The 25671-nt window shown below is 42.4% G+C and overlaps 1 protein-coding gene across 2 annotated transcripts; it reads left to right on the top strand.

The window, feature by feature from the left end:
• Positions 1-9448: 9448 nt before the first annotated feature.
• On the top strand, positions 9449-24305 carry LOC110523705 (calsenilin). 2 transcript variants are annotated; one of them, XM_021602634.2, is made up of 10 exons: positions 9449-9750; positions 17245-17425; positions 18675-18677; positions 21669-21793; positions 22109-22178; positions 22520-22590; positions 22755-22862; positions 23067-23171; positions 23538-23600; positions 23892-24305. In XM_021602634.2, the coding sequence occupies exons 1-10, from the start codon at positions 9529-9531 to the stop codon at positions 23937-23939; spliced, it is 996 nt and encodes a 331-aa protein (XP_021458309.2). In that variant the 5' UTR covers positions 9449-9528; the 3' UTR covers positions 23940-24305. The 2 variants fall into 2 exon arrangements, with proteins under 2 accessions (XP_021458309.2, XP_021458311.2); XM_021602636.2 differs by lacking the exons at positions 9449-9750; positions 17245-17425; positions 18675-18677 and adding an exon at positions 18757-20937.
• The last annotated feature ends 1366 nt before the right edge of the window (positions 24306-25671 follow it).

Raw genomic sequence — 25671 nt, 5'->3', positions numbered from 1 at the left:
TGCTGGGAATGTGGGGAAAACTCAGAAAAAGTGACATACACAAACATATGTGCGACAGAGGGCTCTGGGTGAGATTGGTGCCGGCTCACCTGGGGTGACGCCAGAGCGCCCTGCCTGCTGCCTCGATACCCAGAGGAACCAACCCGGCACCGACCGGCAATGTCACTTCTGCGGCCACAGATGGTGCACGAGCTGGAACCCCCTCCGGTCTCCCTGTGCACCGCCCCTCCCAGCTGTATGGGTATCGGAGAGGGGGTGCGGGGGGATGGAACCAACAGACCCCGATCTGAACGTCCGCGGGCAGCCAGCAGGTTATCCAGCCGGATGGACAGGTCCACCAGCTGGTCGAATGTGAGGGTGGTGTCTCTGCAGGCCAACTCCCGACGGACGTCCTCGCACAGACTGCAGCGATAATGGTTGATCAGGGCCCTGTCGTTCCATCCCGCACCGGCAGCCAGGGTCCGAAACTCCAGGGCGAACTCCTGGACGCTCCTCGTCCCCTGCCTCAGATGGAATAGGCGTTCGACCGCCACTCTACCTCCGGGCGGGTGGTCGAAGACTGCTCGGAAGCGGCGGGTGAATTCCTCAAACTGGTCCAACGCCGCATCTCCCTCTCTCCACACGGTGTTGGCCCACTCCAGGGTTGTCGTGGTGAGGCACGAGACGACGGCGGATACCCTCTCATGGCCCGAAGGAGCCAGGTGGACAGTTGCCAGGTACAAGTCCAGCTACAAGAGGAACCCCTGGCAGTTCGCAGCCGTCCCATTGTATTCCTGGGGAAGGGAGAGACGAATCCCACTGGGGCCAGGAAAAGGAGGGGCGCGTAGTGGAGGCCCCGGCTGTGCTGGTGGAGGCGCTGGGAGAACTCCCTGTCTCTCCCAGCGGTCTGTTGTCTGGACAATGCGGTACATGGTGGTGCCAACATCAAATCAAATCAAATCAAATTTTATTTGTCACATACACATGGTTAGCAGATGTTAATGCGAGTGTAGCGAAATGCTTGTGCTTCTAGTTCCGACAATGCAGTAATAACAAGTAATCTAACTAACAATTCCAAAACTACTGTCTTGTACACAGTGTAAGGGGATAAAGAATATGTACATAAGGATATATGAATGAGTGATGGTACAGAGCAGCATAGGCAAGATACAGTAGATGGTATCGAGTACAGTATGTACAAATGAGATGAGTATGTAAACAAAGTGGCATAGTTTAAAGTGGCTAGTGATACATGTATTACATAAGGATACAGTCGATGATATAGAGTACAGTATATACGTATGCATATGAGATGAATAATGTAGGGTAAGTAAAATTATATAAGGTAGCATTGTTTAAAGTGGCTAGTGATATATTTACATCATTTCCCATCAATGCCCATTATTAAAGTGGCTGGAGTTGAGTCAGTGTCAGTGTGTTGGCAGCAGCCACTCAGTGTTAGTGGTGGCTGTTTAACAGTCTGATGGCCTTGAGATAGAAGCTGTTTTTCAGTCTCTCGGTCCCAGCTTTGATGCACCTGTACTGACCTCGCCTTCTGGATGATAGCGGGGTGAACAGGCAGTGGCTCGGGTGGTTGATGTCCTTGATGATCTTTATGGCCTTCCTGTGACATCGGGTGGTGTAGGTGTCCTGGAGGGCAGGTAGTTTGCCCCCGGTGATGCGTTGTGCAGACCTCACTACCCTCTGGAGAGCCTTACGGTTGAGGGCGGTGCAGTTGCCATACCAGGCGGTGATACAGCCCGCCAGGATGCTCTCGATTGTGCATCTGTAGAAGTTTGTGAGTGCTTTTGGTGACAAGCCGAATTTCTTCAGCCTCCTGAGGTTGAAGAGGCGCTGCTGCGCCTTCTTCACGATGCTGTCTGTGTGAGTGGACCAATTCAGTTTGTCTGTGATGTGTATGCCGAGGAACTTAAAACTTGCTACCCTCTCCACTACTGTTCCATCGATGTGGATAGGGGGGTGTTCCCTCTGCTGTTTCCTGAAGTTCACAATCATCTCCTTAGTTTTGTTGACGTTGAGTGTGAGGTTATTTTCCTGACACCACACATCGAGGGCCCTCACCTCCTCCCTGTAGGCCGTCTCGTCGTTGTTGGTAATCAAGCCTACCACTGTTGTGTCGTCCGCAAACTTGATGATTGAGTTGGAGGCATGCGTGGCCACGCAGTCGTGGGTGAACAGGGAGTACAGGAGAGGGCTCAGAACGCACCCTTGTAGGGCCCCAGTGTTGAGGATCAGCGGGAGGAGATGTTGTTGCCTACCCTCACCACCTGGGGGCGGCCCGTCAGGAAGTCCAGTACCCAGTTGCACAGGGCGGGGTCGAGACCCAGGGTCTCGAGCTTGATGACGAGCTTGGAGGGTACTATGGTGTTGAATGCCGAGCTGTAGTCGATGAACAGCATTCTCACATAGGTATTCCTCTTGTCCAGATGGGTTAGGGCAGTGTGCAGTGTGGTTGAGATTGCGTCGTCTGTGGACCTATTTGGGCGGTAAGCAAATTGGAGTGGGTCTAGGGTGTCAGGTAGGGTGGAGGTGATATGGTCCTTGACTAGTCTCTCAAAGCACTTCATGATGACGGATGTGAGTGCTACGGGGCGGTAGTCGTTTAGCTCAGTTACCTTAGCTTTCTTGGGAACAGGAACAATGGTGGCCCTCTTGAAGCATGTGGGAACAGCAGACTGGTATAGGGATTGATTGAATATGTCCGTAAACACACCGGCCAGCTGGTCTGCGCATGCTCTGAGGGCGCGGCTGGGGATGCCGTCTGGGCCTGCAGCCTTGCGAGGGTTAACACGTTTAAATGTCTTACTCACCTCGGCTGCAGTGAAGGAGAGACAGCATGTTTTCGTTGCAGGCCGTGTCAGTGGCACTGTATTGTCCTCAAAGTGGGCAAAAAAGTTATTTAGTCTGCCTGGGAGCAAGACATCCTGGTCCGTGACTGGGCTGGATTTCTTCCTGTAGTCCGTGATTGACTGTAGACCCTGCCACATGCCTCTTGTGTCTGAGCCGTTGAATTGAGATTCTACTTTGTCTCTGTACTGGCGCTTAGCTAGTTTGATAGCCTTGCGGAGGGAATGGCTGCACTGTTTGTATTCGGTCATGTTACCAGACACCTTGCCCTGATTAAAAGCAGTGGTTCGCGCTTTCAGTTTCACACGAATGCTGCCATCAATCCACGGTTTCTGGTTAGGGAATGTTTTAATCGTTGCTATGGGAACGACATCTTCAACGCACGTTCTAATGAACTCGCACACCGAATCAGCGTATTCGTCAATGTTGTTATCTGACGCAATACGAAACATCTCCCAGTCCACGTGATGGAAGCAGTCTTGGAGTGTGGAGTCAGCTTGGTCGGACCAGCGTTGGACAGACCTCAGCGTGGGAGCCTCTTGTTTTAGTTTCTGTCTGTAGGCAGGGATCAACAAAATGGAGTCGTATTCAGCTTTTCCGAAAGGGGGGCGGGGCAGGGCCTTATATACGTTGCGGAAGTTAGAGTAACAATGATCCAAGGTCTTTCCACCCCTGGTTGCGCAATCGATATGCTGATAAAATTTAGGGAGTCTTGTTTTCAGATTAGCCTTGTTAAAATCCCCAGCTACAATGAATGCAGCCTCCGGATAAATCGTTTCCAGTTTGCAGAGAGTTAAATAAAGTTTGTTCAGAGCCATCGATGTGTCTGCTTGGGGGGGGATATGATTATAATCTGTGATTATAATCGAAGAGAATTCTCTTGGTAGATAATGCGGTCTACATTTGATTGTGAGGAATTCTAAATCAGGTGAACAGAAGGATTTGAGTTCCTGTATGTTTCTTTCATCACACCATGTCACGTTGGCCATGAGGCATACGCCCCCGCCCCTCTTCTTACCAGAAAGATGTTTGTTTCTGTCAGCGCGATGCGTGGAGAAACCCGTTGGCTGCACCGCTTCGGATAGAGTCTCTCCAGTGAGCCATGTTTCAGTGAAGCAAAGGACGTTACAGTCTCTGATGTCCCTCTGGAATGCTACCCTTGCTCGGATTTCATCAACCTTGTTGTCAAGAGACTGGACATTGGCAAGAAGAATGCTAGGGAGTGGTGCACGGTGTGCCCGTCTCCGGAGTCTGACCAGAAGACCGCCTCGTTTCCCTCTCTTTCGGAGTCGTTTTTTTGGGTCGCTGCATAGGATCCACTCCGTTGTCCTGTTTGTAAGGCAGAACACAGGATCCTTGTCGCGAAAAACATATTCTTGGTCGTACTGATGGTGAGTTGACGCTGATCTTATATTCAGTAGTTCTTCTCGACTGTATGTAATGAAACCTAAGATGACCTGGGGTACTAATGTAAGAAATAACACGTAAAAAAACAAAAAACTGCATAGTTTCCTAGGAACGCGAAGCGAGGCGGCCATCTCTGTCGGCGCCGGAAGTCAACATGGTGGAGCATTGCTGCGTGCTCCCAGACGCTGGTCCGGTATTCTGTAAGGGGTGCGTACTGGCGGCAGAGATCTCAGACGCAGGAGAGTTTAATAATAAAAACCCACCGGAAAACAGAACAATCAATAAATGGGTACACAACCCGACGCACACCAGACATAATGTGCACAAGCAATTACAATAAACAATACCAGACAAGGACATGGGGGGAACAGAGGGTTAAATGCACAACATGTAATTGATGGAATTGAAACCAGGTTTGTGGGAAGACAAGACAAAACAAATGGAAAATGAAAAGTGGATTGGCGTTGGCTAGAAGACCGGTGACGTCGCCCGCCGAACGTCGCCCGAACAAGGAGAGGGACCGACTTCGAAGGAAGTCGTGACATTTCCTCTAGGATTTTGCCTGTTTTATCCCCCCCCCCCCCAAAATCCCTAGTCCTTGCCGATGACAAGCATACCCATAACATGATGCAGCCACCACCATGCTTGAAAATATGTGTTATTCAGGGATGTGTTGGATTTGCCCCAAACATAGTGTTTTGTATTAACATAACGTTCATTTCTTTGCCACATTTTTTTTGCAGTTTTACTTTACTGCCTTTGGAATATTTATAGACTTATAGACTGTGCAGACTTCCTTCTTTTCACTGTCATTTCTGCCAAATCTACACTGGAGTTGCTTATCAAGAAGACAGTGAATGTTCCTGAGTGGTCAAGGTACAGTTTTGATTTAAATCTACTTGAAAACCTATGGCAAGACCTGAAAATGGCTGTCTAGCAATGATCAATAACCAATTTGACAGAGTTTGAAGAATTTTCAAAAGAATAATTGACAAATGTTGCACAATCCAGGTGTAGAAAGCTCTTAGAGACATTCCAAGAAATACTCACAGCTGTAATCGTTGCCAAAGTTGCTTCTACAAAGTATTGGCTCATTGGTGTGAATACTTATGTAAATGAGATATTTCTGTATTTAATTTTTAATAACATACTTTCACTTTGTTATTATGGGATATTGTGTGTAGATGGGTTAGAAAAATCTATATGTTTAATTTTGAATTCAGGCTGTACCACAACAAAATGTGTAATTAGTCAAAGGTTATGAATACTTTCTGAAGGCACACTAACTACAATGTTGTTGATCCATCATCAGTTTTCTATCACAGCCATTCAACTCTGTAACTGTTTTAAAGTCAACCTTGGCCTCATGGGGAAATCCCTGAGCAGTTTCCTTCCTTTCCGGCAATTGAGTTAGGAAGGACGTCTGTATTTTTGTAGTGACTGAGTGTATTGATACACCATCCAAAGTGTAATTTATAACTTCACCATGCTCATAGGGATATTCAATGTCTGCTTTAAAATAAAATAAAAATATCCGTCAACCAATAGGTGCCCTTCTTGGTGGACATGGAAACCTCCCTGATCTTTGTGGCTATAAATTCACTGCTCGACTGAGGGAACTGAGAGGTATAGACATGAGGTAGTCATTAAAAAAATCATGTTAAACACTATTATTGCTCAAAGAGTGAGTCCATGCAACTTATTATGTGACTTGTTATGCAATTGTTTACTCCTGAACGTATTTAGACTTGCCATAACAAAGGGGTTGAATACTTATTGACTCAAGACATTTCAGCTTTTTGTGTGTTCACTTGAGATTGTCAGATCCTTTTTTTTTGTCTAACATAGTATGTCCCAAATAATGCATGATGTGAACTTCTGACATGATTTGTACATGGGTACACAACATGTGTCTCTGTTACGTACCTACTGTATATGGTACCTATATGGTGACGTTGACTTGTTTTCCCATTCGTCTCCCTTTTCCCAAGCACTCTGAATCCTAGCATTGGGAGTTTCAATACTGTATCACCCTAAATTAGTGAGGTATACATTTTCATTTTCTCAAAATCTCCAATACTTATATTTTGACGTCTGCTATTATACTTCATGCATATTATCAATGCATAATAGATTTTTGGAATCTGCTTAACATCACATGATAGTCAGTATAAAAGCAAAAAAAAGGCGATACTGGATTGAATCTGCAGGCTGGCAGGAAGGGGGGGGGACTGGTACAGATGGGATGACAGAGAGGAGGTGTGTGGCAAGTAAAGCAAGCAGAGAAAAGATGACAGAGAGTAGGAGTGAGATTGCAGAGAGGGAAAAAGAGAGATGACAGAGAAGGAGTGCAAGAAACAGGCTGAGGGATGAAAGTATAGAGAGAGGAGAAAGGGATGGATAGAGGAGATGAATTAACGTGGCAAAGACCGAGGGGTTATTGTGTGTGTGAGTGCATGCACGTTTGCATGGTCCAACAGCATCCATTGTTGGAGAAGATATGATGAAAAAGTAAACACACACACTCGCATTCTCAATTAGACTCACCATTGGTGTGTAATCACCAGGGACACCAAGCGCTAGCTGGAGCGTACTAGTCACTAGGCTAAAAATAGCCATCGTGTCTGCAGGAATGAGATCGACCTGTAGGGAGATAAAGCACCCAGAGGCACACAGGGACAGACTCATGGAAATATGGAATCTTTTTTAGCTTGGTCCCTGTAACAGAAATTACAGTTGAATTTAATACATGTAGTGTAACGAAATACCAAAGAAATGAATCACATTAAAGAGTATAAGCCTTACTTGGTAGATCGCTGTGTGACACTAATTGATTGGCTCTTAAAACATAATTACTTATTACTCTATTATTATTTAATGAATTAAAGAGACATCCGCACCTGCCTATACCTTCCCTTTCTCTCAGAGAAGATGCGTTTTTGGATAGCTGAGATGGCTGAGAGAACATGTTTGCATTGGTCATTTTAATTTCTACCTACAGTATGTCGATTTCAATCCTTGGGATCATTGAGTTCGAGTCTTCCCTTTATGCTGCTATCTGCTTGCTCTCTACTTCTTTTTCTTCATTCAAAATGTTCTTCTCATCACTTTGTCCACCTCCCCCTTATGTCTGTTTAACTTTATTCTCTCATTATGTTCTAAGCCTCCTAAACACTGCTTAGCAACAGTTCCCACAGCAACAAACTGAAAAACTTCACTGTCTGTCTGTCTGTCTGTCTGTCTGTCTGTCTGTCTGTCTGTCTGTCTGTCTGTCTGTCTGTCTGTCTGTCTCTCTCTCTCTATATATATATATCTTTCTATCTATCTTCTTTCCCTGGCCTTTACCTTGCTCATTATAAAGTCACACAGTTCCACAGAAGTATAACAAGTTGACAGTTCTCGACAATAATAGCATCCCCAGGTGAAGAGAAGAAGGGGGGGGGGGGGGGCAGGGAAACCGGCTGTTCCTGCTAGAGTCTATTGATCTGACTGTAATTTGAAAGTGATTTAATGGATTGATATATGATAGCACATACAGTAGACAGCGTTTTTACAAAGTAACAAGAACTGCTTCTTATAAAATTGCAAGTGACACCATTGGTTTGCGGTGATAAGATAATCAAAGCAGTGAATGGAATGACATTCAGATATTTTTCAAGCAATGTGATCAAATGGCTTTGCTTTCCAGTTCACATTCTGAATGAAACCCTATTTTCTGTAGGAAAGGAGCAGGAGAGGCTTTGAACACCTCATTAAGTCTGCCTATGCAGCAGGGAGATCAGTGCAGATAAAAATGCTCTGTCATTAATCGAATGATTTCGGAAGGTAACTAGAAACAAGCTCTTTGGGTGGAAATCTTAAGCACTCTTCAGGAGAGACCTCTGTGATTAGCATTGTGTGTTCTGTTATCTTGATTGAGTTCAATAGGAAATTAACCTCCTAATTGACTGTTGGGAGAAACGACATGAGAGGTCAAAGAGGACCAATCTCTAGTCAATCATCTGTCTATAGAAAAGAAAAGAGAAAGGACTCAGATCACTGTTTAAATAGGGAAAATACAACAGTGCAGGCTAATTTTAGAGGCAGGACTGTGTAAACATTAGTGACATGGCAATTCCCATAAAATATCTGGCAATACCATCAGCTTTGTATTAATTTCAAATGGGTACTTTATATGCTTTAATAACATCTATTAATGTCCAGTATAATACACAATCACAGGTTCCTAAGGGATATTTGTACCTTGACCTTGCCACACATTCATCCTGTGTTCACTCTATCGTATCTGATAGAAAAACATCTTGAACTGCTAATAGCTAGCCTGAGTAGCCTCTGAATACAAGCCAAAACAGTGAGAAGCCATTCATCTCCTCATCCTCTCTTCTTCTGCTTGACTTGTGCAATACTTCCAAGCCAAGCCACTCTTTTCAGTGCAGCACTGCTGTCTTTAAAACTGCTGGTTTTCTTTGGATATATTTTTATATATATTTCAACACTATGAGTTTGGAATAATACTGTGAAATTGTGAAAATTATTATAATTCCCTTTTCATGTAAGAGCTGTTTGAAAAGGCTGCCTGAAATTGCAGCCTGTTTTGGTGGGATGGTGTTTTGGTCTGCCTGGTGACAGCAGGAAATTGGTTAATAGACCAATAAGAAAGAGAGTTCCAAACCTCTCTGCCAATAACAGCTAGTTTCCCCGTTTTCCCCTCCCACTCCCAGACAGTCCTAGCAGAACTCTTGCTTGAGAAATTGCTCTTTGCTAAGAAGCTATTTTTGTTTCTTTTTGACCATTTTAATTGTAAACAATCACAGTAAGTTACTTAATTGTTACCCAGAAATGACTTGATATTGATATAAAATGGCTGCATTGGACATTTAAATCCTGGTGATGTGTAGTAAACTGAACATGTGCCCAATTGCACATAGTTTAACTCATCCACAGATTTAGGGATCTCAAGCTAAAATGTATCTTGTTCAAATAAATAATTGTTTAATCTGCTACAGGCTCTGTATTCCGTTGTTTAGCCATAACAGTCTACAATTTACATGTAACTGTCCTACTTGCTTATCACAATGACCAGCAAAATGCGCAAAAGTCTACAGAAAGAACATCAAAGTAAGATATCCCCAATGGGCTCAATACAAATGTAGCTCCCTGTGGGATCAGTTTAATTGGGGATCCGATAGTTGGCCAGGTTCATGACTGTCTTGTGCTAGATTGGGAAAGACATTCTGCCAGCGGTCAGAATACCGACCAGGAAAACACCACAGCATGTTCAGAACCACGGACAGCACGTGGAAGAAGGCATACTGGTGGTGCTCTCCCTGTCTCTCTCTCTCTCTCGTGCGGTGCTTTGAAATGAGCGAGTTTATGCCTCACAGGTTACGGTTTACATCAGGATTCTCAGAACAGAAAGTGCGCGCGACTAGACGAACGCCTCAGAGCGGTTTACTGCAAAAAGCAAGAAATCAACATAACATCAACATCATGCAGGTAAATAAAAAAAATATTACATGTATATTTTGATGTGTTGTTTTAATTGTTGGAATAACCTAAACAAACTGCTCAGGCACATTCACTCTCATGCACATTCACTCTCAAGTTTGAGTTCAGTACGAGGCATATCAGCCAAATCCATGCGCACGTCATTCGTGCAATAAGTTACCTCAGAAAGAAAATCATAATTGATATATTGCATGTCTCATAAAGTGGAAGCACGTGAGTGTTGTTGAATCAATCAAATGCAACAGTAACCAAACTGCTTGTTGACGCCATGGAAAAGTTGTCATGTAAGCTGCTTGGTGTATGAAAATGTATGCACTCTGGATAAGAACGTCCGCTAAATTACCCAAATATAAATGTCAAATGTGTCACTGATATTGTACCTGCTCTGATAATGACTTTATTCTATGCCATGTTGTGAAAATGGCTAGGGTCAACTTAATTATATTGATTCTTACCAACTGTAGTATTGTGTGTCAGTAGCTTAATTGTGTTGTAACCATGTACTACTCAATTAATTATGAGTATCAAATTCAAGCAGGCGATTACCATTTCATTAATCAAGTTAAGACATTGTCCAAAGGCATTCAGATATCACTTAATGTATTTAATCAACTAATGGTGTGCATATTGACATATAAAGTGACTGACTGTTGTTCAAACCATTGTAGCAATTGTGCTAGACAGAAGTCTAGTAGCTGCAAAAAGCTATTTAATAATACAATAGTTGAGCTTGTTGCTGAAGTTGTAAGGTATATGGGGGATTATTTCTCTCTTGAAGGTGCTCAGCATTCGGTCAGCTACAGTATGTAGACATCACTCATTGCAGCTGCAGCTGGAGTTTGATTCTGTTTTCAGCAGTTGCCTTGCTGTTTGGAGCCATATGTTGAGATTTGACATGAAAACTATTTTGGTTATGACAACTCCCTGTAGAAGCTCAATGTGTTTACTTGTTAATGTGCTAAAGGCTAATTGGGAAAACAAACTGAAAAATATGGAGCTGAAATGTCATCTTGCTTTGAGGGAAAAACAGGTCAAGAAGTAGTTGCAAGTGCCCTCCAGTTAATACAGTGTAAATAATTTATAATACACAACCCCCCTGCATTATACAATACACACACACACACACACACACACACACACACACACACACACACACACACACACACACACACACACACACACACTGGGATGTTTAACTGTGATTTTTGATAATTTAACACATTTTGGTTGTTGTCTTCAAAGCAAATGCACACATTTTAATTTAGACAAGATTCCGTAAGTCAGACATGCATCTTTCAGATGTGTGAGGGGACAGACATGCATAGCGTTACACACAAGAACAGTGTGATGTTGAACCACAACTAAAGGCATTATCCCCTTGGCTTATGTAACAGTGACCTCATGTGATGTCCTTTTCCATCACTCATCTGTCAGCAGCTGTCCTATGCGGTGTGTCTACTAATGCATTACTGCACTTACTGAACAATATCACTTCCTCTCTTGGACAAAATGTTGACTGTGTTACAAATCAGCCATTCTTTAGGGAGTGAAAAGGACAGAAAGCTCCACAGAAAGTGGTTGTTGAATAAGACCTTAAGAATCCACTCAACAAGTTTGACTGGCAGTTTCATTAACTCCCAAATTGTAATTAAACTGTGTTCCTTGCTAGATTCACATTGGGAAACAGAGAGGAGCCCTTGATCTTTGTGACCGGAGTGGAGGTAACAACAGAGAAAAAATTGATGAAGGGGAAACAAGGAGGGAGGACATTATCATCAGCCCAGGGATTAGGAGCACTGTGTTCTTTTTTGTTTCCTCTCTGTCTCTCTCTTTCTCTCACTCTCTCAGGTTGTTTGTTTCCACTGTCACTTTGTGGCACTTTAAATAGAGCCTATGGTGAGAGGCGTCTACTTTTGTACAGAGCTTGTGGAACTAGCTCTGCGATGGATTCAGGGTCCATTAGTCCGTTTGAATTTGGTTGATGGTCAGGAAAGTATCCAATGCTCAAGTTAATAATAGCGTATTTGTGAGGGGGAGGGTTCACACACCTAAATGTGAGCTGAAGAAAAGTAGTTGCATAATGAACATAAAGACACACTCCATTGCTCTAAGCAATGTCTTCTGCACAATGACGTATAGAACTGCAATGCAAGCCTCTGTACAGCCTCCCTTTTGTATGTACAGCATGCCTTCAAGACTTGCAGTCCACCCCAAAAAAATGTCATACACTTTTACACTGCCTTCAGACAGTATTCACACCCCTTGACTTTTTCCATATTTTGTTGTGTTACAAAGAGAGATTAAAATGGAATGAATTTTCTTACTTTTTTTGGTCAACAATATACACAAAATACTCTAATGTCAAAGTGGAAGAACAATTCTAACATTTGTAATAAAAAAAATATTAAAAAAAATATATATATATATAGATCTTGATTAAATAAGTATTCAATCCCCTGAGTCGATATATGTTAGAATCCCCTTTGGCAGCGATTACAGCTGTGAGTCTTTCTGGGTAAGTCTCTAAAATATTTCCCCACCTGAATTGTGCAACATTTGCCTGTTATTCTTTTCAAAATTCTTCAAGCTCTATCATTGGTTGTTGACCATTGCTAGACAACTAATTTCATGTATTGCCGTAAGTTTTCAAGCAGATTCATGTCAAAACTTTAACATGGCCACTCAGGAACTGTCTTCTTGGAAAGCAACTCCAGTGTAGATTTGGCCTTGTGTTTTAGGTTAATGTTCTGCTAAAAGGTGAATTCATCTCCCAGTGTCTGGTGGAAAGACTGAACCTGGTTTTCCTCTAGGATTTTGCCTGTGCTTAGCTCCATTCCAATTATTTTTTATCCTGAAAAACTCCCCTGTCCTTAACGATTACAAGCATACCCATAACATGATGCAGCCACCACTATCCTTGAAAATATGGAGAGTGGTACTCAGTAATGTGTTCCATTGGATGTGCCCCAGGCATAACACTTTGTATTCAGGACAAAAAGTAAATTGCTGTGCCACATGTTTTGCCGTATTACTTTAGTGTTTGGTTGCAAACAGGATGCTGTTTTTATTTTTATATTTGTATTCTGGACAGGCTTTATTCTTTTCACTTTGTCAATTAGGTTAGTATTGTGGTGTAACTACAATGTTGTTGATTCTTCCTACATTTTTTCATATCACAGCCATTAAACTATGTAACTGTTTTAAAGTCACCATTGGCCTCGTGGTGAAATCCCTGAGTGGTTTCCTTCCTCTCCGGCAACTGAGTTAGGAAGGAGGCCTGTATCTTTGTAGTGACTGGGCGAATTGATACACCATCCAAAGTGAAATGAATAACTTCACCATGCTCAAAGGGATATTCAATGTCCTTTTTTAACCCATCTACCAATAGGTGCCCTTCTTTATGAGGCGTTGGAAAACCTCCCTGGTCTACAGTATGTGGTTGAATCTGTGTTTGAAAATCACTGCTTGTCTGAGGGACATTGCAGATAATTGTAAGTGTGGGGTACAGAGATGAGGTAGTTAAGGGGTGTGAACACTTTTTGAAGGCACTATCTTGGGACCGTATCTTGGGACCGTATCTTGGGACCGTATCTTGGGACCGTCCACAAGAGCAACGAGGGAGCGTTATGTAAATTATATAACCATTTCCACTGTAGTTGTCCCACTCTGTACTGTATTTTGACTGTGTGACTCTCTCACAGTCAAAATACAGTACACAGTGCACAGAGATGATATTAAATACAACATTATAACAGTGTTCTGAGTTACAGTGCATCCCTCTGTGACAATAATCAGCTGATCCCAGCTGTTCCATGCAGCCAGGCATTATGAGTACAACGGAAGCCTAGAGCAGATGTTCTCACCATAGGAGGCACAGCGCGCCAAGGTCTTGTGTTTGATTTGATTTTTTTATTTGTACTTTTTCCGTTCGCGATTGTTTAGACCGATCTAAAACAACACATGAGTTCATGATACTTTAGGCCAGAACCAAGTGGTAAAATGCCAGAGGAAAATGCTACTCTGATGCACATGGGAACATCAGAGGGGTTTGTCTCTATGACAGAAGCTGAGCTTCTATCATCTACAGTCGAGGAGTCAAATAAATTGGACTTTGCTAGGAAGTGATCTTATGTGGGACTCATTTGATCTGTTCACTTTCTGTAAAAGAAAATATGTAGAATAAAAAGGAGGGTTCATATTAATTATCATAATAAAAACATATGTAGTAGCGGAATAACATTTGGGGAAATCGGGTCCAGACAGTTTCCTTATCCATTATCATTATTATTATGATTAAATATACTATCTAAAATATGTCAGGAGTCTTTTTAAACTAAGTAGAATTGTAGGAAATGAGCTTAAAAACCCTCAAATTAAACAACATCAAGCTGGTGGTGTATTTAATATAGGCTATCTCAATAGACAATAATAATACAAAAGGGGTGGGGCTTTGGCGTGTGAAAATGTGAAAATGTGAAAATGCGAAAATGTGAAAATGTGAAAATGTGAAAATGTGAAAAAAATGTTCTGCAACGCCCTGCTCTAAAGGGTCAGCGATTTACCAGCCAGTAGCACTGTACCCTGAAGCTTCTCAACTACTGGCCCCTTTCTAACCAAACTATACAAAACTGGAATAAATAGTTACAATTGCTTAGGAAATATGTAAAAATGAGCTCTTTCCCAAAAGGTCACAGTAGTTGAGGAACCCCTCAGGCCTGTAGATCTAAACATAAATAATTTCATGCATTGCGATTTCAGACTCAGTGGTCAAAAGTAACCACACTGTTGCTTCTATTGGATTGTTCATTGAACAATTCATACAGGCAAATCAAATATATTTGTCGCAAAATCTGCTTTAGCTCGCCAATAGGAGAAAGGAAGCAGGATTGATTGAGAGAGGAAGAGACATCTTGGAGGAGTGTATGGGGACTATGGAGACTATTTGAAGTATTTCTGTAAAAAAGCGAAAATGTATTTGCTTGTCCAAGTATGTATTATGTAGTATATAAACATTTCTCTTTGGAATATTTCTCCCACAAGAAAATGTCCCTTGTGCATTGTCTTTAGCTAAAGGCCAAAAAGTTACCTTAAACTGTACTGTAGTGATCCAGGTCAGGGCAGGGAAAGTTCATCTTTAGGGATTGTATACAGACAATCTATATTTAGCAGTCCTGTTATGGGCCAGTTCTACTGGAGTGGTGAGTGTACCACCTCACTGTGATCCATGGCAAGAGAAGAAGGGGAAGGATGCTGTATCTGTGTTGCATGTCAATGAGCTCTGTGTACACTGTGTTCTCCTACTCTGTCAGGACCAAGGGAGAGGCTACAAACTCCACACACACGGGGAGAAAGAGGGGCTGACAATTAAGAGGGCATGTGTTGGTGACGTGTGGTGATCAGCGGATGGTGCAGTCTCCCGCAGTGTGCATGATGAGTTGGATTATTAAGAGAGGATAGTTAAACCCTGCTGCATCTCCCACATGTCAGGCTAAACGTTAATAATGTAGTACTGCGGATGCCAGGGCCTACATGTATGTATGTATGTGTGTGTGTGTTTTTGGGTTGGTAGGGGATGGTCTCTCTTGTCCTGGTGTTTAACACATGGCCGGTACTCAGTGTTTAACACATGGCCGGTAATCAGTGTTTAACACATGGCCGGTAATCAGTGTTTAACACATGGCCGGTAATCAGTGTTTAACACATGGCCGGTAATCAGTGTTTAACACATGGCCGGTATTCAGTGTTTAACTCATGGCTGGTACTCATCCCCACCATGGCAGCTGACTCTGATCTTTTATTCATGCTGTTTTAAGGAGTGTGAATTATTGAGTGAGTTCCTCAGTGCTCTGTACGCCTTGGCTTCCTTTCATATTCAAATAGGAGATGAGGAGATTACGAGGGGGCTGGGAATCTCCCCCGATATTTCGCTCCATTCTCTCCTCAAATAATGTAACAAAACAAGAACGCATGTGTGCCGCCTTGCGCATGCATACATACACACATACACACGCATACACACACACACACACACACACACATTAACAGATAATATATTTTACATAGTCACACACATACAGTACTCTGCCATGCACACCCATACATACTAGTGGGCCTTCCATTCCCCATCAATCCAGGGGTGATAAAGCTTCCTCTCTCCTTATCTATTATTTTCTTCATCCATGTCATCCTACAGCCCATTCTCCTCTTATCTTCAGTCACAGCATCCTGTATGTCTTCAGCCTCGGTGAACTGACTGTAACTTTGATATGTGATCCCATTGGAGCACTTTGGATTTATAACTATGCACATTCCTTTGTTTTATCACGCTTTATTCTAACTTCTAACCAGACAGTGTCGCTAGGTAATGCGTAGGTGGCAAGTTGAAAAAATTGACAACTGTAAAGGATTTTTTTTTTTCATTTTGTTGTATTGAAAATAAAATGCAGAAATGTTTCATTTACATTAGTATTCACACCGCTGAGTCAATACTTTGTAGCAGCACCTTTGAGTCTTTTCTTATTAAGTCTCTTTGAGTTTCCACACCTGGATTGTGGAACATTTGCCCATTTATTCTTTTAAAAAACTCTTCAAGCTCTGTCAAATTGGTTGTTGATCATTGCTAGACAACCATTTTCAGGTCTTGCCATATATTTTCAAGTAGATTTATGTCAAAACTATAACTTGGCCACTCAGGAGCATTCACTGTCTTCTCCTGAACTTTTTTAGGCTTGTCATAACAAAAGGGTACCATCTCAGCGGTTTTCGAGTGTCCACCCTGACATTGGAAGGTTGGGAGTTTGATCCCCGGCCGAGTCATACCAAAGGCTGTAAAAATGGGACCTGATGTGTCTCTGCTGCTTGATACTCAGCATTAAGGAGATAGATTGTTTGATATTGAAAGAAAATGAAGGCCCTGCAATAGATTAGCGTCCTGTCCAGGGAGTGTATTTGTACATCACATGCCAGGGCTCGTGCAAGGCTACAAAGTGGTTGAATACTTATCTTTCAAGACATTTCAACTTTTAATTTTTAAGTCATTTAAAAAAAACGTAGTTCCACTTTGACATTATGGGTATTGACAAAAACATCTCTAAGCCATTTTAAATTCAGGCTGTAACACAACCAAATGTGGAAAAAGTCCAGGGGTGTGAATAATTTCTGAAGGCACTGTATAACTTTCGAAATACAGCCGCTATGATGCATTTTGCAAAAACGCACAATCATACAGTATGATGCAAAATGCATGGACAAAAAGTGGAATAGGGATGGCTTATGGATGGATTTTTTTTATTTGATTTTTTATTCAGGGTTCTTGTACACATTTTCCGTAATATCATGTTCTTTCTCTTCCTCACCCTCTCTGTCCAGCCTATACATTCTTCTCTGTGCATCCTCTAACCCTTCTCTACCAACAGTCTTCTCTGTAGTGTCCTTACCCCTCTCTCTGTCACCTGTTAACCAAGTTAGTTCTGTGTCCCCCAGGCTGATGGAAAGGGAGTGGACGGTGGCCTGCTGCCTGATGCCAACGGGAAGGAGCCCAGCCCAGGAGGACAGAGGGAGGACAGAGGGAAATGGCAGAAGCCCCGAATCACTCGTAAATCTCTGATGAAGTGCTGCCTCGTCAAATGGATCATTGACAGCACCACAAACACTCAGGGGCCAGGTAGGTCAGGGACAGTGCCAAACTTATATGAAGCTCTGTCATCCCAGCTACAGAGTTGAATGTGTTCTTCCCTGTGTGGGATAGCTGGGGTGGAGTGAAGACGAAGACAGAGGAGAGGGGGAGGGGATGCAGGTAAGATTAATTTGAATGCGTCTACCCCCTTTTATAGGACTATATTTTAACTCTATCATCTCTCTTGCTGTCTCTCAGTGGACTTCTACTGTGCTAGCCACTCATCTTTTTGTGTCACTTCAATATACTATCAATAAATCTCTATTCGTTCTCCACAATCCCAGCAAACTGATTGCCGTAGGCTTACTGCTGAGACTTGCCCTGTTAACTCTCCTGTAAACTCTCCTGTAAACTCTCCTGTAAACTCTCCTGTAAACTCTCCTGTAAACTCTCCTGTAAACTCTCCTTTAAACTCTCCTGTAAACTCTCCTGTAAACTCTCCTGTAAACTCTCCTGTAAACCCTCCTGTAAACTCTCCTGTAAACTCTCCTGTAAACTCTCCTGTAAACTCTCCTGTAAACTCTCCCACTCTCTCCTTTTTCTCTTTTTTCCTTTCCCTTCAGTTATTTTAGTAGGGATTTAGAAAGCTTAAAATGATTATTGAAATAAAAGTCCCAGTGTTGACAGTAATGTACCAGTCATCTCTTAGTGGAGGGAAGCTGCCTCCAGAAAGAAACTATGGCCATTAATTTTGTCAAATTGGTAATGATCAATGACTTTTGTTTCAAAGCCTTTGTGGATGACTTGCTACACCCTTTTTCAGGAACACGTACAACACATGCAAAAATATATTGTTAAGTAAATAAGGGTGTTGTTGAAAGAGTACATTATTTGTTTTTTCTGTCCAGCACCTGAACTAGTTTGATATTTGTAATTTTATACGGGTGGAAGTATGAGCTGAATATGGAGGGAGTAGCAGAGTGTCTGTTACTGCTTGTATCCCCGGTATGCCCTCGTTTTCTCTATCTATCTAAATTATTGACATTACCCTTCTGTGCATGCAGACTGGGGCTAACATGTTCATGTGCACTCACCAGAGCGAAGAGACCCCCAACCACCATCCCCCCCCCCCCCCCCCCCCCCCCCCCCATGTTAACTCCTCCACCGCCCTGCCCTGCGTCAACTCTAAGCCCTTTCCAGTAAGGAACCACCAATACAACCATGTCTAGGCATTGACATCTGCTGGATAGTATTAATCATTACATGACACAATATAAGTACTCTCTATGTACACCAGATGGTAGTCACACACTCTGGCAGTCTTAGAACCTTTCAGAGGGAGGGAGGGAGGGAGGGAGGGTTGTACTGTAAGCAGATGGTTGTGTTTTTGTGAGTTGCTGTCGTATGATTGATATTCTGGGGCTATGGGCCTTCATGACGTTCTCATTACTGTTGTTATTAATGTTTGCTCTGAAGAGTGCAGAAATGCCGATATGCCAGCATTAAGCCTTGTCCGTCTTTAATGAAAGGGATAGATCAGCATTTAGGGAGCATGGACATTTTGCTGCTGTCTTCGTTTTCAATGGTTTATTACATGAGCTAACCTTGTACTGTATGCATGAACACAAGGCTCTGCCTGACACTGTTGTGGCAGTTCATACGGTTATAGAGACATCAGTGGATTAAAAACGCTCTGTGATCATTCTGATGGTAGTGGTTTTGTCACCTGTGCTTGCTCTTTGTAGGAATGGAGTTGAAAGTGAGGATACTGTTATCTTTAAAATACAAATGTTTGACATTTATGTGTTTGCAAAGTAGTACTCGGAAATTATGAACAGGGGCTCATTTGTGGGACTGTGTTCCCGGTGCAGTGGTGCAGCTGTGCTTCAGTGGTTTCCCTACAGTGTCCACAAGGTGCAGCACCTTGATGTGCAGCATAAAGAAGATTGAGTCCAGTGGCTAACTCCATCTAAATCTCTCTCTGGTAAAAATGCATTTCTGGCCTGTTCCCATTCCAGTCCTAAGACCAGTATTTTGCATCTCATTGATTTATCCTCCCCTGCTCCCTCTCTCAGCTCCTGCTTAAACTCTCTCCAATAAGATGTGCACACTCACCAGTTATGAACTCTACCTCTATTAGTATTTTTTACTGCCTCACACTCACCAGTTATAAACTCTACCTCTATTTGTATTTTTTACTGCCTCACACTCACCAGTTATGAACTCTACCTCTATTAGTATTTTTTACTGCCTCACACTCATCAGTTATGAACTCTACCTCTATTAGTATTTTTTACTGCCTCACACTCACCAGTTATGAACTCTACCTCTATTCGTATTTTTTACTGCCTCACACTCATGCACACCACAACTGATATTATGAAAGCATTGGTGGATTGTTAATGAATGTTGCTAAAACTTTACAGAGACTTTGTTTTGGGATAGGAAAAAATAATTAGGGCACTATGTCTACCTCCACTATTCCTATTGTTTAAAGTCCCTTAATAAACTCAATTGAAATATCAGTTTGTTGAATTAGAACCACAATGTGAGGTTTCTTTTTGAATCCAGTGTTATGTTGGCTGTGTGAATGGGGAGATAGACACAGGCAGCGCCACACTGGGCAGGGCAGACTCCTTCACTCTATGTGCTGCTGGTCATATTCCAGCCATCAGTGGATGTGGATCAATGCCTGGTTTACAGCTTTACATCATCCTTGAAATGCCTGGGAAAACAAGGAAACGCTCAGACCGTCAATTGGAAACTATTAGTAAAAAAACAACACATAATCTCTCCGGTCTCGCTGCCCTACTCCCCTCTCTCATCTTCCTCACTCGCTCCAACTGGAGAATGCACTAGAGGGATAATTCCTTTCTTGATGGACCTGTAGGACAGACTTACCCAAAAAGGGAGACACAGGGGGTTCAGCCCTTAACTGGTGCAGAGTGTGTACTAAGGAAGATACTTCACAGAGGATGGAGATATTTGGGAGATGAGGAATCAAGTGGTATATGTTTGTTTTCAACTCAATACCATGCACTGGACTTGGATTTAGAGGGACTTTTTGAAGACAAGAAGATATTATCATCAAACTCACCTTTTTGCTTTTGCTGGATATCAAGGGGTTAAATGAAGGGCACCTGGAACAGAGTGACTATTAATGGATCTCTACCTTCACTGGATCTTTACCGTCTTCATCACGAGGAGCATCGTCACCTGAGAGTTCACTTCCTTTAACACTGTGTGTGGGTGGGAAAATGGGGGGAGTAAAGTGTGACCAATAGATTTCAGGGTTCGCAGCTATTTTTCAGACATCTTGTTCAATTGTTTGTTTTGATGTTTTCTTAGACACACACATCCAGCAGCAAACATTTGTTAAGTTGTGGAAAACGCATCCAATATGTTCAGAGCTGGCCAATAGTAAGCTGATAAAGGTTCTTATTCAAACAAGTCAGCCATGGTGCTGGAAGGCATGGAACTGATTGCGATTACTGTAGTCATTGGCCTGTTTTTTGTAGTGTTCAAGCAGTTTGGTGTCTGGGAGCCCTTGACATTAGATGGTAAGTAACAAGGAGAGACTCTACAGTGCCCTGTTCTTTTCTCAAGGCCATCATATTCCTCACAGATAGACAGAAGCTTCTTGTACTGTGTTGTTGATAGTTGAAGATATAAATGGATTTCAGTGTTGTCACTTTATGAGAGAAGACGAGCTTCCACTGCAACTCTAGACAAACTGCCTCAAGACAACGAAGGTTTCATGTCTTATTACTGGTTTATAGAGAAAGAAATAACTGAAACCAAAATACTGTGACTGTCTGGCTTAATCTGATTGTATGTGTTCCCCCCTTCTCACTTCCCTACACTTCAATTTCTCCCCTGTGTTCCTCTCCCCATTCCTCGCGCTGTTTGTTTGTATTTCATAGATGGTGAGCACACACACAGTAGTAACTCCCTGTATTCATCATTTCCTTTTGTCATTCATTCATCATCCTCTCCCACTTTATTGTTCACACGTCCACCTTCTTTTTGCCAAAATATTGTACACCATTTTCATCAGATCCAATTTCTCTGTTACCCACCACACAAATGCCTCTCCCTCCCAATTTGTTCTGATGGTCCCGTCTTCCTCTCCTGATTTCAACCTTTCTCATCCGCTCCCGTCCTATTCTTGCCTCTCACCTGATCCACATTCTTCCCTCCCTTTCACCTTTCACCTCTCCCCTTCTCCCGACTCTCCTTCATTTCCCTGGGTTCTCCTCCTCTCTCTCTCTCCCTCTCCTCTCTCAAACAGAGAGTAGCGACTGTGAATTGGAGCTTTCTACTGTTCGTCACCAGCCTGAAGGCTTGGAACAGCTCCAGGTCCAGACCCAGTTCACCAAGAAGGAGTTGCAGTCACTCTACAGAGGCTTTAAAAACGTGCGACTGGGACTTGGCTGGGCGTTGAGCACCGAGTGGGAGTGGGGTAGAGGTTAAACACACACTGTCAGGGACTTGAAGGACTGCAAAGATATCATCTTACAATATGTTTGATATACTTGCATAGCTACACACATTTATTTACACAGATATTTACACTCACTCACTACGAGCTGTTACACATATATTAGCCGATAACAAACCGTTAGACATATCTACTTTCATAGATATTTAACTACATTTATAAATACATACAGCGCATACAAGTTAAGCACTTAGTACTTATTAAATGTATTTTAATTTCCCTCTGAACAGGAGTGTCCCAGCGGGCTGGTGGATGAGGAGACTTTCAAGAACATCTACTCACAGTTCTTCCCCCAGGGAGGTAGGAGTCTGCCCTCAAGTGATGTAAGGGAGGCACAATGGAATAGTACTGCAGATAGGTGGGAGACTCCCTTTCAACTGCTGCTACGTTGTCAGCTCTTTCAATGGGCTGTGATTTAATAGAGAGCATTATCATCCTGTTTTGTAATCAACATTTGATAAGAAATTGAAGATTCTGACAACTCAGAACCTCACCTATTGATTTATATATGCTATAAAGACTGACCCATTTCACCCAGAGCGACCGTCAAAGAGGATAAGAGTGGAAAGAGAATAAATAACCAGCTGTCACCCACTGTATACCTGCCTAATGTTAACTACATTATCGGTATCCCTTCTCAGATGCCACCACATATGCACATTTCCTGTTCAACGCATTTGACATGGACAGAAATGGCTCTATCCGTTTCGAGGTAAGCAAAGCTCCTCTTAAGTTATGTCAGTTGTCCTCCTGTATCAAACCTTCCAGAACAATCAACGTTAGCCATCCCGATAACCTGCTCAATCTAAAAAACAAATTGCCTTCAGTAGATGATATACTTTGACAGTCAGTAAGGTTTTCTATGTTTTTTTGCAGGACTTTGTGATTGGACTATCTGTACTGCTCAGAGGTTCAGAAACAGAGAAACTCCGGTGGGCCTTCAATCTGTATGATATCAACAAGGATGGCTACATCACCAAGGAGGTACAGTGTAAGGTCGTGCATTTCCTGTTTGTTGCATAGAGATGCTCTTCTGCTAGACATAACACTCCAAGACCTGGTGCTGACTCATGACTGTGTGTGTGTGTGTGTGTGTGTGTGTGTGTGTGTGTGTGTGTGTGTGTGTGTGTGTGTGTGTGTGTGTGTGTGTGTGTGTGTGTGTGTGTGTGTGTGTAAACCTGTGTACAGGAGATGTTGGCCATAATGACGTCCATCTATGACATGATGGGCAGGTATACCTCTCCCAGTGTACGAGATGTTGATCCATCTGAGCATGTGGACAAGTTCTTTCAGGTACATAAACCCCCAGTGTATGACCCCCTCCCATCTCACCCCCATGTCTAACATTTTACCTTGATTAACACCTTCTGTCCTTATGTTTGTGTTGTTTCTGTCCTAAAGATGTATTTTTTGGCTATTGTGTAATAAGAACTCTCGTCTGTTTGAGTTTTCCCAACCTAAAAGCTTCACATTTTGTTACTGTGGAAGCGCACAACCGGCCCAGCGTCGTCCGGGTTAGGGTTTGGCCGGGGTAGGCCGTCATTGTAAATGAGAATTTGTTCTTAACTGACTTGCCTAGTTAAATAAAGGTTAAATAAAATACAAAAATTGTAGTTCTGTATGTAATCGTTTGAGATATTTAATGGCTAGCTTTTTCAGAAAATGGATCGGAACAGAGACGGGGTGGTGACCATTGATGAGTTCATAGAGACTTGTCAGAAGGTAAACACATCCTCCACAATCTTTACTGATGAAAAGATGTACTGTACATCATGTTAGAATGCCCAGACAAGCCACATGCTATTACATGGCTTTAACTCGCCTGGCTAACATTCCAGGTATTCCTGTAGATGGCAGACAGCAGGTTAACTGACAGGTTTGTCTTACAGAACCTGTTCATGTCAGAGGAACACAAAGCATATGAAGAGCTAAGAACAGTTCTGCCATAAGTAGTGTTCAATTGACATTGTGTCCTTAGCAACTGATTCCTCAACTTTTCATTTCTCTCACCAGGATGAAAATATCATGGCCTCCATGCAGCTCTTTGAGAACGTCATCTAGGTCTAGGAACGGACGGAGAACATGGATAGAAGTATAAGTCCTGATGACCTTTTATTGCTTCCGATACCAGACCCTACAAGCCCCTCTACACTTTAACCCCTCACCGTTTGATAATAGAAAAATATTCACACACATCGAGATGAGGACAGTAAACATTTGGCAGGGGGCATAGGGAAAGGACCTTTTAAACCTTTGATTCCACTATCTACTGTATATGGGAAAATAATCCCTTCAAAGGTTCTATTGACAGTAGAGGTCGACCGATTATGATTTTTCAACGCCGATACCAATGCCGATTATTGGAGGACCAAAAAAGCCGATACCGATTAATCTGACGATTTTTGAAAACTTATTTGTAATAATGACAATTACAACAATACTGAAGGAACACTTATTTTAACTTAATATAATACATCAATAAAATCAATTTAGCCTAAAATCAATAATGAAACATGTTTAATTTGGTTTAAATAATGCAAAAACAAAGTGCAATATGTGCCATGTAAGAAAGCTAAGGTTTAAGTTCCTTGCTCCGAGCATGAGAACATATGAAAGCTGGTGGTTCCTTTTAACACGAGTCTTCAATATTCCCAGGTAAGAAGTTTTAGGTTGTAGTTATTCTAGGAATTATAGGACTATTTCTCTCTATACGATTTGTATTTCATATACCTTTGACTATTGGATGTTCTAATAGGCACTTTAGTATGCCAGTGTAACAGTATATTTTCCGTCCCTCTCCTCGCTCCTACCTGGGCTCGAACCAGGGACACATCGACAACAGCCACCCTCAAAGCAGCGTTACCCAAGCAGAGCAAGGGGAACAACTACTCCAAATCTCAGAGCGAGTGATGTTTGAAACGCTATTAGCGCGCAACCTGCTAACTAGCTAGCCATTTCACATCGGTTACACCAGCCTAATCTTGGGAGTTGATAGGCTTGAAGTCATAAACAGCTGCTGGCAAACGCACGAAAGTGCTGTTTGAATGAATGCTTATGAGCCTGCTGGTGCCTACCATCGCTCAGTCAGACTGCTCTATCAAATCATAGACTTAGTTTTAACATGATAACACACAGAAATATGAGCCTTAGGTCATTAATATGGTCAAATCCGGAAACTATCATCTCGAAAACAAGACGTTTATTCTTTCAGTGAAATACGGAACCGTTCCGTATTTTATCTAATGGGTGGCATCCATAAGTCTAAATATTCCTGTTACATTGCACAACCTTCAATGTTATGTCATAATTACGTAAAATTCTGGCAAATTAGTTCGCAACGAGCCAGGCGGCCCAAACTGTTGCATATACCCTGACTCTGCGTGCAATGAACGCAAGAGAAGTGACACAATTTCACCTGGATAATATTGCCTGCTAACCTGGATTTCTTTTAGCTAAACATAAAGGTTTAAAAATATATACTTCTGAGTATTGATTTTAAGAAAGGCATTGATGTTTATGGTTAGGTACAGTTGTGCAACGATTGCGCTTTTTTCGCAGATGCGCTTTTGTTAAAACATCCCTTGTTTGGCGAAGTTGGATGTCTTTGTTAGGAAGAAATAGTCTTCACACAGTTCGCAACGAGCCAGGCGGCCAAAACTGCTGCATATACCCTGACTCTGTTGCAAGAGAAGTGACACATTTTCCCTAGTTAAAATAAATTAATGTTAGCAGGCAATATTAACTAAATATGCAGGTTTAAAAATATATACTTGTGTATTGATTTTAAGAAAGG

The sequence above is a fragment of the Oncorhynchus mykiss genome, chromosome 5, assembly GCF_013265735.2.
Source record: "Oncorhynchus mykiss isolate Arlee chromosome 5, USDA_OmykA_1.1, whole genome shotgun sequence".
NCBI classification, from domain to species: domain Eukaryota; kingdom Metazoa; phylum Chordata; class Actinopteri; order Salmoniformes; family Salmonidae; genus Oncorhynchus; species Oncorhynchus mykiss.
The sequence above is the reverse complement of the archived record's forward strand: the minus strand, read 5'-3'. Positions and strand labels throughout refer to the sequence as shown.